At 46.0% G+C, this 17,067-nt stretch overlaps 1 protein-coding gene across 5 annotated transcripts in view; it reads right to left on the minus strand.

Annotated features, from left to right (window-relative positions):
• Positions 1 to 16,425, minus strand: part of CYYR1 (cysteine and tyrosine rich 1) — a 58,443-nt gene extending 42,018 nt beyond the window's left edge. Inside the window, exons 1-2 of one of the 5 annotated variants that reach the window (XM_074600127.1) lie at positions 16,249 to 16,425; positions 14,082 to 14,184 (exon numbers count right to left, since the gene is read on the minus strand). In XM_074600127.1, coding sequence (XP_074456228.1) covers positions 14,082 to 14,184; positions 16,249 to 16,342 — 197 coding nt within the window. In that variant the 5' untranslated portion in view covers positions 16,343 to 16,425. The other 4 variants (XM_074600119.1, XM_074600137.1, XM_074600145.1 and 1 more) reach the window with 4 other exon arrangements.
• Between the last annotated feature and the right edge of the window lie 642 nt (positions 16,426 to 17,067).

Genomic DNA, 17,067 nt, shown 5'->3' on the forward strand with positions numbered 1-17,067 from the left:
AGAAAGCTCCAATCCCCATTTTATAGGACAGGCATTTGGTTTGTGTTGCTCTTGCGAAGGTAATATGAGGATTTTGTTGACCATACCAAGGAAAAAGGTACTTCTCATACCTGAGCATGGCCAGAGGATCACAGGGAATCCTTATGGTGGTGGAGCTGCCACAACACTCTTCTGAATGGGCCAGAGGCAGCCCGGAAGATTTTGTTTGCCAATTTTGAAGGAAAATCTCATAGCTCTTCTCATGCTGGACCATGTTTTCAGCCAGTGCATGTCAGCATCAAGTGACTTGAGGATTTTGCCCAGTTAATTGACAGTTTGTATATCGTGACACAGCGGAGTGATAAAAATACAGCAACAGCTATAGCAGTGCTACTGGTGGTTATGAAGGAGCTGTTAGTTCTGGCAGTTATTAAAACCATTCAATGCGAGTGACAGATAACAGTAATAAATCAGCTGACTTGTTTCACATATCCACACATCCAGTGATTTTTGTGAGCACAGCAAGTATTCAGCCTGGAAAAACAATGGTATCTCATTACAAAGCCCTATCAGCAACATACATTAAATTACTGACACCTAACGAAGTCAAAGTGAAAACCCTCACTTGAGGGGTAGCGCCTTCAGATTTAAACAGCGGCCGCTAACTGCTAACTTGCTTTCCAGTTACTGGTCTCACAGAGCAGTAATTACTTTTATGTTAGCTAAAAGCAATTACTTGCATTTTCCATCAATGCAAGGGCTGTATCCCGAAGGGGTGGCCTTGGGAGCCTACTGGGAAGGTGCAAGAGGCCACCTATGCAGCGAGAGCATGTCCTCACCCACCTGCAAGGTCTCCATGTCCTCTCCGTCGAGGTCCCAGACTCTCCTGGGGAGGCCCCTCCAGCCACCCCTTACTCGCCAGGCGAAGGCCAAGCACCAGGCTGGACCAACGCACCCAGAACTGTGCCATTCCTGGAGCACGGGACCATGGGCAGGACAGGGAGGATGAAATGGAGGTATCTACCAGTGATGGGCAGCAGGGTCAGGCACCTGCCAAGAGAGCACACTCAGAGGAGGAGCTCATAGCTACCGACATGCAACCTGCTGTTTTCCTACAATTATTGGAGCACAAATGCCATGAGCAATTCTCCTTTAAACCCCAGTATACAAAGGACAGCAAGAGAGTACCAGGCAGCAGTTTTCCACCTTTGACACAGCCCTGCTCTCCCTCACGCAGTTGGGGCAGCTGGAAGCTCCTCAGAAGGAGTCCTGGTGATTTTCTGGATAAGCCAGCAAGCCTCTCCCCCAGGGAGCAACCTCCCCATCTTTTAAGCAACAAGAACTTCCAAGTAACGCAACTTCTTCACAGAAGAGGTAAGTCAATCTTTAATGAGAGTCTAACCTAGTCATTGCAAGTTCCTGGAGTTATTTGGGATTGGAAGTAGCTCTGTGATGACAACAAATCTCTGCAATGAAAATAAACCAGAATTATACAGAAACTTAACTGATACTAACTCAAAGGTACCTGACTGTACCTGTACCTTACATATTTCAAATGACATGGAGAAAATCTACAGGTGTTATTTTTCTGAACCCCTGAAAATATCTGACGATCTAGTGGGCACTCAGCACAGAGTGGTCATCACAAGAGCCCCCCTGCAGTCTCCCACCACCCACCTGCCTGAGCGGGATTCCCCAGCATGGCTACCCAGCCCTTTACAGGGGATCGTAGGGCTCTTCGTATGCCTACTGGGCCATCCTTCTGGGGAATGACTCACAGACACGCAGAACAAAACCTCCCTTGTTGGAGGCAAAAAAAAAAAGGCCATCCCTCCTTTAAACAAGGATGCATGGCTCAAAAACCCAAACAAATTCACTTTGTAACTTGCCAAATGGGAGTGATGTAAACCGGGGCTGTTTCCCTAGCAATGCACGGGCCAGTTGACACCCAGAGGTGGTTGTCCACACTGGATAAACAATACTGATCACTGTCTGCTGTGCAGATGCCAGCCTGGAGGTCAGCTGGTAAGCGACTGCAGAGGAATACCGGAGAGAGACCTTCTACCTACCAGCTTGCTGAGGGCTTCAAAATGTTTGATCAGACCAGGCCCAGAATGGAACAAATTCTTACTTCTGTGGCTAATGAGAAAGGACCTTCCCAGGTCATCAAATCCATGCCCTGCTAGCGCAGGCAGCCGAGCCCCAGAGGCCATTCCACGAGCTGATAACACTTCCTCACACACCTACTTCAGATGAAAGGATGACTGGGGAGGGGCCTGAGGAGCAAGCAGGAAAAATTTCCTTTTGTGAAGGAGAATATGGAATTTTAATGTAAAATAAATTATGTTACAAGACAGCGACAACGTAAGCTTACCAAACATAGATGTTAAATACCATAGCTCCCCTCCTAGTCTCAACACATTATCTTAATATTATTCGAAACATACAGCAGACATGCCAGTATGTTTACAGCACCCCTGTCATATAGCAATTTTGCAAGCATTATTGTCAAGCTGACATTTTATTACATTTCTGGAAATATGCTAATTCAACATTAAGTTTTGTTCAACAACCGTGAAGGCTTGGGAACAAAGAGATATTACGCTTTACTTCAGACAATTTTAAATGTTGCTGAAAACAGAGAACGAGGGCCATAACTTTTCATCCATCCCCTGTCCCCTTGAAGCTCTATTCTTTCACTCTCCACTGGAATTTAATATCAAATTATCCCTGCAAGGAGCCACCGGAGGAAAGCAATGCGAGGTAAGCAGATTGGCGCTCCTGTCATCCATTTTCATAATTTCAGTTTATGTAAATAGGCCAGCTATTTCCAAGCCAAACACAGGGTTACCGCCATGGACCGAACAAACAATATTAGCTTTCAGCCATGTAAATATATTAGCTATCATCAGATGCAGCCTCACTGAGGTCTCTGGGGACTAGCACCAGGCAGCATAGCAAGCGGTCGGCACGCTGCAGTGCGGGAAAACTGTGCCCCAGAGCAGAGATGTCGGCAAACAGAAAGGCAGGCAAAAATAACTGTTGACTTAAAAGAATGCAATGCTTGCACATGAGGTGCTCTGACAAAATAGGTTTGTGGGAAGGTTGTTAATTACTTCGAACAGATTAACATCAAGGCTTCCCATTCACAGCTGAGAGCGCTTTTGTGCTGGACGTGGCACGCAAGGACTCCTCACACGCAAGGCCATTCTCCATCCCAAGAGGTTGTCACGGTTTTCATCTGAACACGCTTACCAATGGCACATTCAATGGCTATATTCAGACATGAAACTTTGGCTCCAAGTAATCAAAATTCTGCCCATAACCCAAATAATTCATCTTTATTTGTGGTAGCTTACACTGCTTTCAGAACTGAGGAGTCGTCACCAGCAGGATGGCAGGCAGGCAATGATGCCCAGATGCTGCTGCCTTGCCTGACAGGATATTGTGAGCACAAAACTGAAACAACTGACAATCGTAAGTGTTTTGAAACCCTTGGAAAATGATATGCTACACAAGTCGAAAGCAAAGATGATTACAAAAAAGCTGTATTCTTTATACAAAATATCACACTAACAAAATTCTTGTTGTTCTTCCAGGAAAACCTCAAAGATTCCAAGAGATGTATTTCAACAAGGTCTTGTACATAATACTATTAGAGTTGCTTTAGTCCCAACAATGAAAAGTTAAGTGTTAAATTTATGCTGGCTGCCTTTTTTCTCTCCTCTTGCATTTCCAAAGCAGCAGATGAGGAGATGCCCAAAAGCTCAGGGACTTGAAGGATTTGATACAAACAAAAGAATTAAGAGCTACAGTCATGTACCATTTAAACATCATCACATTATAAGTGCTACTTATACGTAAGTAATTAATTTTGGGTCTCTCCACTGCTTGCCCGAATTCTCCTCAGCCTGCTGTCAGAATATTTCTGCTTCTCTTTTTCTCCACAGGTCCATTGCAGAGGTGCCGTGACATGGGAATGAGCGTTTGCAGCGCTCCTCCCTCCTCCCCGTTCCCCACCCCAGGCAAAGTCACAGGGGCTGTCTGGGCTGTAGCGCTCCCGGCAAGGGGGACTTGCAGGCTCCACGGCCTATGAGTCTGGAGAACAAGTCTTATGAGAAGCAGCTGAGGGAGCTGGGATTGTTTAGCTTGGAGAAAAGGAAGGTGAGGGGAGACCTTATTGCTCTTTACAACTACCTAAAAGGAGGGTGTAGAGAGGTGGGGGTCAGTCTCTTCTCCCAAGTAACAAGCAACGGGACAAGAGGAAATGGCCTTAAATTATGCCAGGGGAGGTTTAGATTGGACATTAGGGAAAATTTCTACACTGAAAGGGTTATCAAGCATTGGAACAGGCTGCCCAGGGAAGTGGTGGAATCGCCATCCCTGGAGGTATTTAAAAGACAGGTAGACGTGGTGCTGGGAGACATGGTTTAGTGATGGTTTTGTCAGTGTTAGGTTGATGGTTGGACTTGATCTGAAAGGTCCCTTCCAACCCAGGCGATTCTGTGATTCTATGTATACATATGTATATACATATACACATCACGTAGAAAAGGTAACAGGCAGCAGCTGCCACCCCCTCCCCTCTCCTTGGCAATGTTCCTGTTCTCACCAGTTTACGTTACCTTACCCGGTGGGCTGCAAACTGCTCCTGGGGGACTCTGTCCTCTGAAGAGCAAGACAGAGGTGACTCCCCCTCCATGGGGCGACATGCCACTCTCCAAGGCTAACTGCTTCCCTCCTGTCCCAAAGGATTATTTCTATTCTGTTCCTTTTACTGAGGAGGAGGAGGGATTGCCAGTGGTGAGGGGAAGGAAGGAAGGGACACTGCTTACATTCAAGCCCTTCTAACCTGCTGTTGGAAGGAAAAAGTCAAATGCCCAGGCACAACAGGAACAACCAGTAGAGAGTATCAGAGACCAAAACTGCAGTTAATGTGATAGCATAGGCACAGACATTTGGGACTGCATTTTATAGACCTAGTTTACTAACACCGGTGCCCTGTGGGCTGCTCAGCAGCTGGAAATAGCTACAGGGCAGCAGTACCCTACTTATACCTTCATTAGATCACCTTGACCATGGACTGTATAAAGGGCTGGAGTACAGATAGTTTGCACAGTCCCTTCACGCTTCAATAGCAGTGTAGCAAGTTCACAAGGCACCTAAAAATAAGGTTCACTGCGTTTTGGCTGACGAACAGACATTTCAACAATAGCTGTAGATCCTTAGTACCTCTTGTGCTCGTGACAAACTGTACCGTGGGCCTCAATAAAGAGAGAGAAGCTGGAACATTCAGCATTAAACCAACCCTCCCTTGTGAGCAAAAGGAATAACTCCATTTAATGATAGCAGTAAAAATCTCCTATCTGTGTGGATGAGCCAACAGAGGGAGACACGATGATGAAACTTGCCTGTCCAGTTTGTGGTATTAGTGCCACCCCATCCCATACTAAACACTTATGTAAGGAGTAAGTCCCAGGAGAAATATTGTATTTTACAAAAATAATTCATTACAGGAAAAGAAAAAAGAGGTTTTTAGGATAGCAGAAGAGATTCTGAAAGTAAACGTCACAACTTTTTTCTTTTTTAAAGAGAGAAAAATAATGGAGAAAACTTCATTGAATTTCTAAAGATTACATGAACTGTGGAATTTCTATCTCGATGAGGTTATAAATCTCGGAGGAAGTTGTGGCTGCCCTGTGAATTAATAGTTCATTTCCTTTAATTTTTAATAACTCACTTATATACGCCGAACTTTGTTTCCGTCCCTTAAAGAGACACATTAAGATTAGAATGAGAGTTTATCTTTCTAGGACAATATTGTTCAAATATTGAATTAGTGCTACAGGTTTTATTTGGATTGGCTGCAATTACGCTGTGCGCAGCACCAAACGGCCCTCTTGCACAGCTTTTGACCCAGAATTATCTTCATTAATAACCCTGCTCTGAGTTGGTGTGATCTTACTACAGAGCAACCAGTACAAAATGCAACAGACTAATCCTCTGAGAATCCCACGAGCTCAGTGAAATCTCAGAATTAGGCAATAAAACAGAAATTCTCCAGTTGGGGCTAGAGGAGGCATGTATGCATTGGATGTGCAGGGATTGGATGAGTCAGCTGAGGTGGATTTGTCCTGTGTATCTCCCGACCCTCGAGGAGTGACACACCTAAGCAGCACTTGAACAGGGAGCAAGGGAGCATGAAGTAGCAGTGAACATGGAAGGTACCACAGTGAAAAGAAAAGAAAAGAAAAGAAAAGAAAAGAAAAGAAAAGAAAAGAAAAGAAAAGAAAAGAAAAGAAAAGAAAAGAAAAGAAAAGAAAAGAAAAGAAAAGAAAAGAAAAGAAAAGAAAAGAAAAGAAAAGAAAAGAAAAGAAAAGAAAAGAAAAGAAAAGAAAAGAAAAGAAAAGAAAAGAGAAAAGAAGAGAAAAGAACAGAAGAGAAAAGAACAGAAGAGAAAAGAAGAGAAAAGAAGAGAGAAGAGGAAAGGAGAATGGGGTTTTTCTTACACTTGGATTCAACAAGGTACTTGAGCTTACAGCTTGTCCCATTAGAGCCAAGTGCATGAAATCCCCACTGAAGTAATTAGCTTATTGATTTCAACATGATGAGGACTCTATCCATTGCATTTACTCACTGCCTTGAAGTTATAAATGCATTTAACTGCTTTGCTGAACTGGTGCCTAGCAGACTACCTGAATTCTCTCACAAGCTTTGGATGTACAGATGTCTGAACAAAGCTACAGATTCTTATTGAATTCAGAGGTGGACCCTTCCCCAACTTGAAAAAGGGAAAGGGGTGTGTGTGTATAAAATAACAGACAAAAGGTAAAATTCTTATGAAGAAAGGACAGTATTCTTGTGATCAGTGTAATCCCCAGGCTCAGTCTTTACATCAGTCTTACTAAGTGTTAAGAAAACATTTATCTTTTATATGACCAAACCTTATGGGAAAATCCTACAGGCCTCCAAAACAGACCACTGCAAGTGATAAACACAAAATTATCTCTCCTTTTCACCGAAAAATCTTTTCAAAATAAACTGCATATAAGCAAGCTAATTTCACTGAATTCCTTATGAATGTTTATTTTTCCCCCTTAAGAGTTTTCTGTAAGCCACGGAGAGCATTACAGTGATTTATACCTTAATGCTTCCATTTTCAGGCCAAATTCTAACACTCTTCTAAATGATGAGAAACAGATGATCCACAGGGATGTCAACAACTCAAGTTTTAGCACAAAACCGTGCTAGCCTTTTTTCGTATGAACAACTGAACTTGCATGTTTACAAAGGCTTCCAGTTTTCACTAAAAAGAGTATTCCGGTTCTTATGGCTACCTACTAAAATAAAACCCCCTAAACTTCCACAACCGATCAAACAAACAAAAGCACCCGGTCCAATTAGTCCCAAACATTTCAAATCAGTTAGTCAGACACCCCCCAAAAAAAGAGGTGGGAGACCTGAAGCGGGAGCTAACTTTTGAGAGCTGCAGTTTGGCAAACAAAACCAGTTTTTTTGCATTCTGAGCTGCTTGTCACAACACAGGGTCAGAAATGAAAACACAGAGGGCTAAAGAAGAGGCGCCCTGTGCTGGTGCTGACAAGGGTTTCCTCTGCAGCCGTTGTTAAGAGCAGACACTGCTCTGGTCGTAAATCTGATTACACATTCTCTGCTGAAGGATATGAACTGGGACAATAGGCACGGAACAAAAAACAACGGGAAGTTCAATCGCTTCGCAAAGGTCACATTTCGAATACCAGTTCTCTCTCCAGCAGATCTTACAATGAAAATGTGGTCTTTCTCTAAGCTGCGGCTGATCAACCCCCTGCACAGAGAGAGCTGGATACCTCTCTTGCAGAGGTTTTCCCCGTCTGACGCACGGATAGCATCTTTCCACAGGTACTCCAGATGTTTATGACCAAGGATTAAAAGGCTGAACTGCTGTTCACCTCTTAGAATGAATGGGAAATGGTTTTAGTCTAATTATCAGTCTTGCCCTTGCCGATGACACGTTTACAGCCAGCCCCCAGCACTCAGCACAAGCATCCTCAGGCTCTGCTCCGTGTGCTCATTCAGGGAGACTCACCTGATCAGAAGCCACAACTCAAGCCAAATGGAAAAAAACAATTATTGAACTAGGCTTTTGGGGCACCTCTGGCATCTTATCAGAAGTCACAGAGCCAGAGACATAAAATGGCAACTTCCAGGTAAATTGCGGTTTTACATATTGTCCCACAGTGCTTCAATCGTGGCAAATTTTGAACATTATGTTGATGGAGAGGAACACAATTTTATTTTAAGCAGAGTACCATACAACTCTACTGCAGACACAGAATCAACCCCAGCCCATATGCTGCTTCACATATTTACTGTGGGATGCCTGAAAGTGTCTAATTTTAATTATTTGGAATCTACAGCGAATGCCAAGCTTCCTGATTATTATTTTTTTTTATTCACTATGAACTCCAGAGACTACATCTCTATATTCTGAACTCTTAAAATGTTAATTCTGTCCTTTGGTGCACTCCTCCTCCATACCCACCCTCCAACCCATATTCTCATATCAAGTGAATCAGCTTAGGGGACATTCTTCCTTTCATGAACAAAAATGGCATTCTCTGAGGTCAGCTGCTTTTCTCAAAAGTACTACTGGATATAATCAAGTACTTCACATCAAATGCCACACTCAGATACACTACACATGAGTTTTTCTTCAGGCTGAAGCATGTACACAATTTTTACACAAAATGTATTCTCTGCCTCTTTTCCTCCCATTCTCTCTGTCTGCCTTCCTTCCTTCCTGGCCACATTGTGCAACCTCTAGACTTAAAACAAAAAACCCACCCAAAAAAATCACCCCCTCCAACATACATTAAGTTCATGTAAATAACACCTGATATTTCAGCGGTCAGAGCAGGCTGTTGCTTCCTCATTATCCCTAGTAAGATTTTTCCACCTACTCTCTTGCAAATCACCATTCAAAACCTGTAATAAGATTACAGTTCTCTAAAGTTTTTAGTTACTTTATCCTCCAGTTACTTTTGAAGTCCTTGGAATCATGTGTTTTACTTTGTTTCGCTTTTCTAAATGAAAGTTGCCTTACAGTAAGTCATTGTGAAGACATTTACCAAGAAACTTCATACACTTTGCAATATAATGTAGCATCACTGCATCTTAGCTTTCTTCTTCTCCTTAAGCCAATATACCAGCTTACTACCCTTAAAGACTTATCCAGGAAAATATGGACCAATCACCAGGGCTGAATATTTTATCAGTGAGTTTTCTTAAATACTGTGGGCTAAATCTGGGTGTAACTCCCATCATTTCCGCTGAATATTCAACTGGCACAGTAGTATTAATTTGAAAGAACAGCTGGACTATTTGTCCTCTTTGCTCCATTATTTACCTGGAATCTGGGATCATTTCACAGCAACTCACAGCCGCTGGCTGTGAAGTGATGTGAAAGAGCAAAGGCAGCATCCAGAAGCACCCCCGACAATATGCAACTATTGACATCGCTGCCCAGAGAGCTCCCCACGGCGCAAAAGTTACCTGTGGGAGATGATAAACACAAGGCACAATGTGGTGGGAATGACTAAACTGGCAATTAGCCCACAGAAAATCCACCTGGATAAGCATGAGGGCCAGACAATCTGGGGCCTCTCAGGAGCAAATACGAAGAGCACTGTCAGAAACACTCAAACATAGACATCTGGGTTCTGCAGAAGAAACGCCTTTTGTACCGACTGCCACCTCTGAGGAGCTCTGGGGTTTGAGGCTGGAGCTGAAGGCAATAACCAGATGTCTCCCAATTCCTCTGAGTGACAGAAGGCAAAATGCTGCCGGTTGGTTAGTTAGGGAGATACTGTTGTGGGCAAACCTGGAGCATCTGTCACGGAAGAAAACATGCTGCAGTCCTTGCAGTCCCTAGCCTGGTAGCAGAAGCAGAGTGAAATTGTTAAAAGGTCAGTCACAAATGATTCAATAGCTTAGAAACTAGCTGAGGAGGAGGAGGGCAGTTTCAGTTTCTTGATACCAAGGGCTGGGGAGATGCTGATGACTCGGAAGGGTGCCTCCACCCTTCTGTTGGGGAGTCGAAACGGTGGGCAGGAGGTACAGTCTCAGCACTCGAACATCCCTGCACCTCTTTCTCCATCCCACAGACACAGCTCCGATATATTGCACAAGTCCAAACAGAAATCTGTAATTCTTCCAAGAAAAAAACATTTTTAGAAGGGCTAACCATGAAGCATTAGATGCTGGGCAAATAAATAGGAGGAAATGCATATGCATCAGAGGAAATAATGACAGGCTGTAGCTATTGAAAAGTAGTAGGAAGGGAAATATATCTGGAACGTTAATGCTGTAACAACTTGCTCTGAAAGGGTATCACGAAGGGGGGCGAGGAGTAGGAAGGATGTGTTACTTTACATTAGAGATGCTCATGGGATTACAGATGACTCAATCACAGACCTTGAATGCTTACAGATTATACCTGTAGTCCAACTAAAGATGGAGTTACTGGAACATCTCTTACAGGCCCTGAAATCCTCATACTAGAGTGAGCCGATAACTCCGCATCTGTTCTTCATATGTGGAAAGAAAAACAGGCTAATCACAGATGCACACAGCCTAGAGGATATTTGCTGAAAACCTCATCTGACTAAAGAAAAAAAATAATTCCCCAGTGTCCTAAAAAGATGATGATTTCTTAAAACAGAAAATTCTAAAACCCTACATGGAATATCTCAATGTTGAATCTCATTTTAATGAGTGAAGAGAGTTAATTCATCACCTAAAAGCTACAAGCAACTTAAGTATCAATGATCATGAACTAGTCACACTGACTCTGTTTTTAAATCAGTATATACATTATTGCCTGGTGTTTATAGTCTGTTTGAGCAATTGCTGGCATATGGGTCTAGAAAGAGAAGAGTGAGAGTCGTGAAACAAAAGAGAGAATTTTTAAAAAAGAACCTACTGCACACCAAAAGGCTTTTCCAAAACCGCAAAAGAAAGTTACGCTTGTGAAAAAAAACATTCCAGAGAAGATACAGTGCAGAAACTTCAGAAAGACATGCAGATTTATAAAGAACAGAGAAAGCAGAGAAATTAGGAACAAACAAATGAAGCACAGGCAACCTCTAAAGAAGCAGAGGAGCCAACACAACACTGAGGGCTACTAATGATGCTTAAGACAGCAAAAATGCACTTCTGAAAGCACCCATGCAGATCGAGTCCATTGTTTGGCGCAGACAGTAGGATCAAAAATGACAACATGGGAAAAGATGGATATATAAAGAACAGTATTACGTGGAATTATAAGGACACCTATTTGTTGGATTAAAAATGGTTCTTTGAAAGATTTCAACACACAGTTAACAGAAAGCAGATAGTCACTAGTGGCCATTTCCAAATTCCAGGGATAGTGGCTTCTTCTAATGCAACTTCATCAGTTTGTCATTTTGTGAGTGAGGCAACATGAAACTTCTGCGGGAAAAGCTTGCACGTAAAAAAAAAGACCAATATAGTGCCAAATAACGAGAAGGTTATTCTTACGGACCATAGTTAAAGTCACAGTAGCATCTTTTGCAATGCAACTAAATGCAAGGTAGTAACCCTAGCAAAGCATAGTTTGCAGGCTTAAAGCAGGAGACGTGCTTTGAAGACTGTGACTTAAGGACTCGGAGCTGTAACAAATTGCCAAGTTCATTTATGTCTTCTGTGATCATCACAGATAGCTCCTTCAAAATAGGGACTCAAAGAAAGATACAGGAAAAAAATAATCCTAGCAAGGCTTCTGTCAAAACCGCGTGCTCAGCCCTGCTAGCCACACTTGAAGAGGGAAGTGAAAATACTAGAGGGAGCTCAAAGGAAGGCCAAAGAATTGACCCCTGGGCAGGGCAAAACAAAACAAAGCAAATCTTACATGTGAGGCTGACAGAGTTCACCCAGCTCAGTGATAAGGTTGAGAGCTGTCATGATGACTATTTAAGGCCACATTTCAAACTTGCAGATAAGTTAAGAGCTGACAGTAGGAATTTCAACCTTCGTTTCCCATCAAAATTTCCCATCAATGTTAGTAAATGAACTATAGAATAGTTTAGCAGGACAGATGGTCAACTCATTAACGCCTGAAGTTTTCAAAATGAGATTACCCATGTTTAAAGAAGACACACCCAAAACAGCTTTTAGGGAAAAAAAAATAAATCTACGGCTCAATCAGGCAAAATGTCAGGTCAGAGAAGTATAATGACTCCTGACTGGTCTTTGAGTCTATGAATTGGAGTACTTAACCATGAAAAATTAGAAGAATCAAATGTCTCCGAGACATGTTGTGGCAAACGGCCCTTGTAAGAGCCCCTCCAGTATTCAAAATCATCCAGATACACACGAACCCTTCCCATGTGTCACAGCCACTTGCACTCAGCTCTAATTCAATAGCTGTTTACATTTGTTAAATAAACATACAAAAGACTAGGTGTCAACCTGGCGCTGAAGGCATGGTTTGAACATTTCAGCAGTCACTCTAAAGAATCCCCTGGTCAAACCTTTCCAAAGCAGAGCTCTGACATCAGGCTAGACAAATGCCAGTGATGTTCACGGAGAAGTGGGACACAAAATCCACTTGCTTTGTTGCTCTATGGGAAGGCTTTTTCTTATAATGTAACATCCTATGCTATTGTGTCCATCATTCCTAACCACATGTGAGCTGGAATAAGATATTCAAAAACTGCACCTCCTTCCACGCATGTAAATGGGAAAGCAACTTTGGAATGAGAAAAGAAAAAAAATATCAAAGCAGACATTCCCTAGGTGAGCGGGGGAAAAAAAATCACTTGTCATTCTCCAACAGTAATCAATCTTAAGTACACGCTTTTTTATTTCCAGAGGAATGAAGGATTCTGGTGCTCTATCATCATTTTATTTACTTTAGCTCAGGAAGTGTCTGATCTGCTTTAAAAACTGTGGATCAATTCTGTATTAAAATACCATCACTCTGCCTACTCCTTCAAAGTGCTATAAAATATGCTGAAGGGAGCACTGGCATGTTCTCCAGGTACCACGGCTAAAACAAAACCTGCAACAGAGGAGCCGTTTTAGAAAAAACAGCTACCACCTTCCCACTCACTCCTCCCCAAGCACTGAGCAGTCCGTATGACATACCTCTTTTTCCTTTGCTGGTTTTAGTCAAGAATACAAACCAAAAATACGCCACAGGCTGCATGCTAAAGGTTAAGGAAATTACTGGTGGGCTTGACGAAACAGAAGGTAAGATGCCCTGTCTTGAAGAACAACATTTTATGTTTTGTTGAAATTTGTCCTTGCACATGAGTGTAATACTTATGGGTTGTCACTTAAATTAAGCCCAGAGCCTAGAGTCAGGTACACTAGCACGCAGGCTTCTCTTCTTCCTCACCAATGCAGAGCTAACAGCTGCACTGGAGCCTGTGTTCTTGATCAACACTTTACTCCTCTATTTTTCTCTAGATAGGAAATATTCATACCCACCTCATTTCACCTGCTGTGGTTTTTTTAAGCACTGTGAAACATGCTATTCATACTGCAGTGTTAAAGGGTCAGATTACCCTCACCTAGAATCTATTCAATAAATTCCACCAAAAGTCAAAACACCCCTTGACAAAACCAAACAAGTCAATAAAAAGGAAAAAAAAAAAGAAAAAAGAATCTCAAGTCCAAGTCATTTGAATAGTGGTTTGACTCAGGTATTGTAACAAAGCATTTCAACAAAACCCACAAGATTTCTATTCACAGTTCTTTTCATCTGAAGAGCTTGAAACAAAGTTCTTAACCACCTCTAAAGCTTACGTCCACAAATTATATAATTCTACACAAGCTAAGGACATAACCCTCAATTTTAGCAAGCTTTCTGGTATGCTTCAAAAATATGCGCTACGTGAGACTTTAGAAGAATACTGATGTTTGTTACCAGCAAGCTAAAACCCAAACCAAACCCAACTCAAAAAAACCCAAACCCTGCCACTGTTTATTGTCAAAACACAGTTTCCCACAAACCGATTTTACATCAAGTCCATGAACACAGCACATTGGGTTTTTTTCGAAAGCGCAAATATACTTACGAAAGGACATTCCCAATGTAGGCATAATACGAACAGCAGTAGGGAGTAGTCCCATCACAGCAGTAGGCTTTGCAGTCATTATCACACTGAGCCAGACAATCTTCTGCTGAATAAAAATAACATTCATGCGGTCAAATGGCAGCAACAACAAAATGCTGTACAGCACAGCTTTAAAGAAAATGCAATCTAACAGTTTTATACAATCACAGGACTTCACTCGAGGCGCGACCTGACCCTGTAATCCAAATGGCAGCCCGTTCCCACTCATTCTGCACTTCAGTAGGAAGTTCAGAGTTAGGTACTTTGTGTATGGGTATTTTGTATCTGGCCATATCAGCTCCTTCTCATACTTAATCATTTAAAATAAAAAAAAGAGCATTTTGAAACGTCAAGACGCCACAGATCACCTTTTTCCATTCCAGCAAGGAGTGCAGAGGGACACCTGAGGCTGCGCTGCCTGTCTCGCTGAGCTGCAGGAGAGGAGAAGGAAGCCGAATGGGAACTGGCTGCCTCCCCCGGTCTCTGCCCAGCCCCAACCCCGGGGTGTAAATCAGAGCTGCCTCGGGCTCCTTCGTCCCGTGCCAGCTGGCAGCGGCTCTCCTTGCTCTGCTGCTCCAGCCCCGTGGCCACTGCCAGCGTGGCACGGCGGTGCCCAGGAGCGGGGTCAGCAGTGCCCTCTCTGCCCCACCGCCAAGGATGGTCCTGCCCAGCCAGGGCCATAAATGTTTCCAGCAGCGATGCCCTGCCGGGCTGAGGAACAACACAAATTGTGAAACAACAGTATGAGAGCTCTTTACAACTAAGAAACGTGGAAGAACATGCATTCTTTTGTTGCCATGAGAAGCTATTTTAAAGCTATTGGCCTCTCGTCTCTGGGTACTGCCAATGCACTGTAAAAGCATCCTCTTCCTGAATCTCATCCCAGTCTCACCTTCCCCACTGCCAGGACCTCAGCTACCACTTGGATGAACCCAAAAGGACCCCCTGCCTCACACACCCTTGGTCACCTCTTCGGTCATGCAAACGCACGCTGCCACAGTGGAGACCTGAAAGCGAAGGTGACAAACTACACTCCTGCATTCCCGATAAACCATGGCTCCCCTTCCCCAGGCAGCAGATTGTGCTATGGGGTTCCCGCTCTCCCGTTACTGTCTCTCATCTGTGCTGGCCCAACTTTTGGCGCACCAGGATCCAGGCAACGTTATCTCCTCTCAGCTGCAGCCACGCTCCCCTTCCCGACCCACCTCCGGCTGCAAGTTCCCACCTGGCCCCCAGGCTCCTTTGAACATTGACTGCGTGGGGAACGGCTCATCCATCCCAAAACCTTAACCTTGCTTGTTAGACTAAGTCAGCTCTCTCAACTTGCTCACTCTCTGTCTGCTTGAAAACAAGCAGTGAGCGCGGGGAGGGCCGGAGAGGGCTGTGCGAGGCAGCCCAGGGGCCAACTCACGCATCTGTGCCCCAAACCCGTGCAGTTGCCCCTGTAGGAGAGACCCGCACCTGCACAAAAAAGCAGAACAACCAACCCACCAGTCTGGAGACCCACAAGTGGATCGGGGCAGTCGGAGGGATGGCAATCTCCATAAGGAAAGGGGAGCCCAGCAAACAGCAGGGGCCCTGCAGCGAAGGAGCAGCAATGGGGAAGGACTGCCATGCCCACGCATGGGGCTCCCGGTGCCAAGGCTTTTGCACTGCTGCCCTCGCAGCACTCCCCATGCCAAGGCGTCAGCCTTTCTGCGCCATTACCCATTTTTGGCACCAGCCCTTGTGCCGCCATCTCTGCCCCCAACCCAACCACGGCCACTCCACCGGACGCCGGCCCAGCAGCCGCCCGTGGCTCCCGCTCGCCCACCGCACCCGGCGGTACCGCGCGGTGCCTTCGCCCCTGCCCCGGGGCGCGGAGCCGGGACACCCCCGGCGTCTCTGCCGAGGGAAGGGCGCGGGTTTAACCTCCCCGCAGCCCGGGAGGGACTCACCCTGCCCCGGAGAGAGGTCTGCCGAGACAGCCCGCAGAGCTCTGCCAACTCCGGCTGCCAGTTCCATCACCGGCAAGAAGGGGAAGCCCCCGCCCCTGCCTTAAACCGCCGGGCCCCGGCCCCCGCCGCCCTCCCAGCCCCGCTCGCACCCCGCTGCCTGCGGCTTCGCGCCTCCCCGCGGCCCCGCTGACCTGCCAGGAGGAGGAGGAGGAGGAGGAAAGGGGGCAGCAGCACCCCCCATGCCGGCCGCCCCTCGGCCCGGCCGCGCCGCCCCGCTGCCTCCATGCCGGCGGCGGGCGCGGAGCCGCCGACCGCCCCGTCGTGGCGCGGCGCGGAGGCGGGCCGGGGTGGGGAGGGTGGCGGTGGCGGGCGGCGTCGTCGGGGCCGGGCCGGGCCGAGCCCGCTGCCCCCCGCCGCGGCGGGGCCGCCCCCCGCGGGCTGTCCCGGCGGCGCCCTGGGTGGCGGCGGCGGCGGGGCCGCCCCGTCGCGGCCCGGCCCGTCGCGGCCCCTCACGCTTCCCCGCCTCCCGCCGCCTTTGTCCGCCTCGGCCCGGGGCCGGGGGTGGCGGGGGGAGCCCCGGAGGGGTGTGAGGGGCCGCGCCCGTCTGCCTCCCGCCGCCTCGCTCCGACGTGGGGAGGTGTGTGTGTGCGCGTTTAGTGGTGGTGGTTTCTGAGAGGATAGAAATCGCGATTGTTTGTAAACAGGGATGAAAATGGTGATTTGTTTGTAAGCAGAAGCCGTGCGTGGGAGGGGGCGGGCTCTGGGGGAGGTGGGACGCCGGCGCTGCTGCTGGCGGCCGTGGCGACGGCAGAACCGGGCTTCTCCCGGTGCCCGGCGCCCCCCCAGGCAGCCGTCCCGGCGCTGCCCTGCCGCGGGGAGCCACGGCGCCGCCCTGCCGATGGCTGCGAACCCCACGTATGCCTGTCCGTGCTCTTCCCTTACACATCTGTTAAAAGATTTTTCCATCAGCAGGCCAGAACCGTACTCCGAAGATTTTTTTTTTCTTTCAA

Source organism: Larus michahellis, chromosome 1 (assembly GCF_964199755.1).
Source record: "Larus michahellis chromosome 1, bLarMic1.1, whole genome shotgun sequence".
Lineage (NCBI taxonomy): Eukaryota > Metazoa > Chordata > Aves > Charadriiformes > Laridae > Larus > Larus michahellis.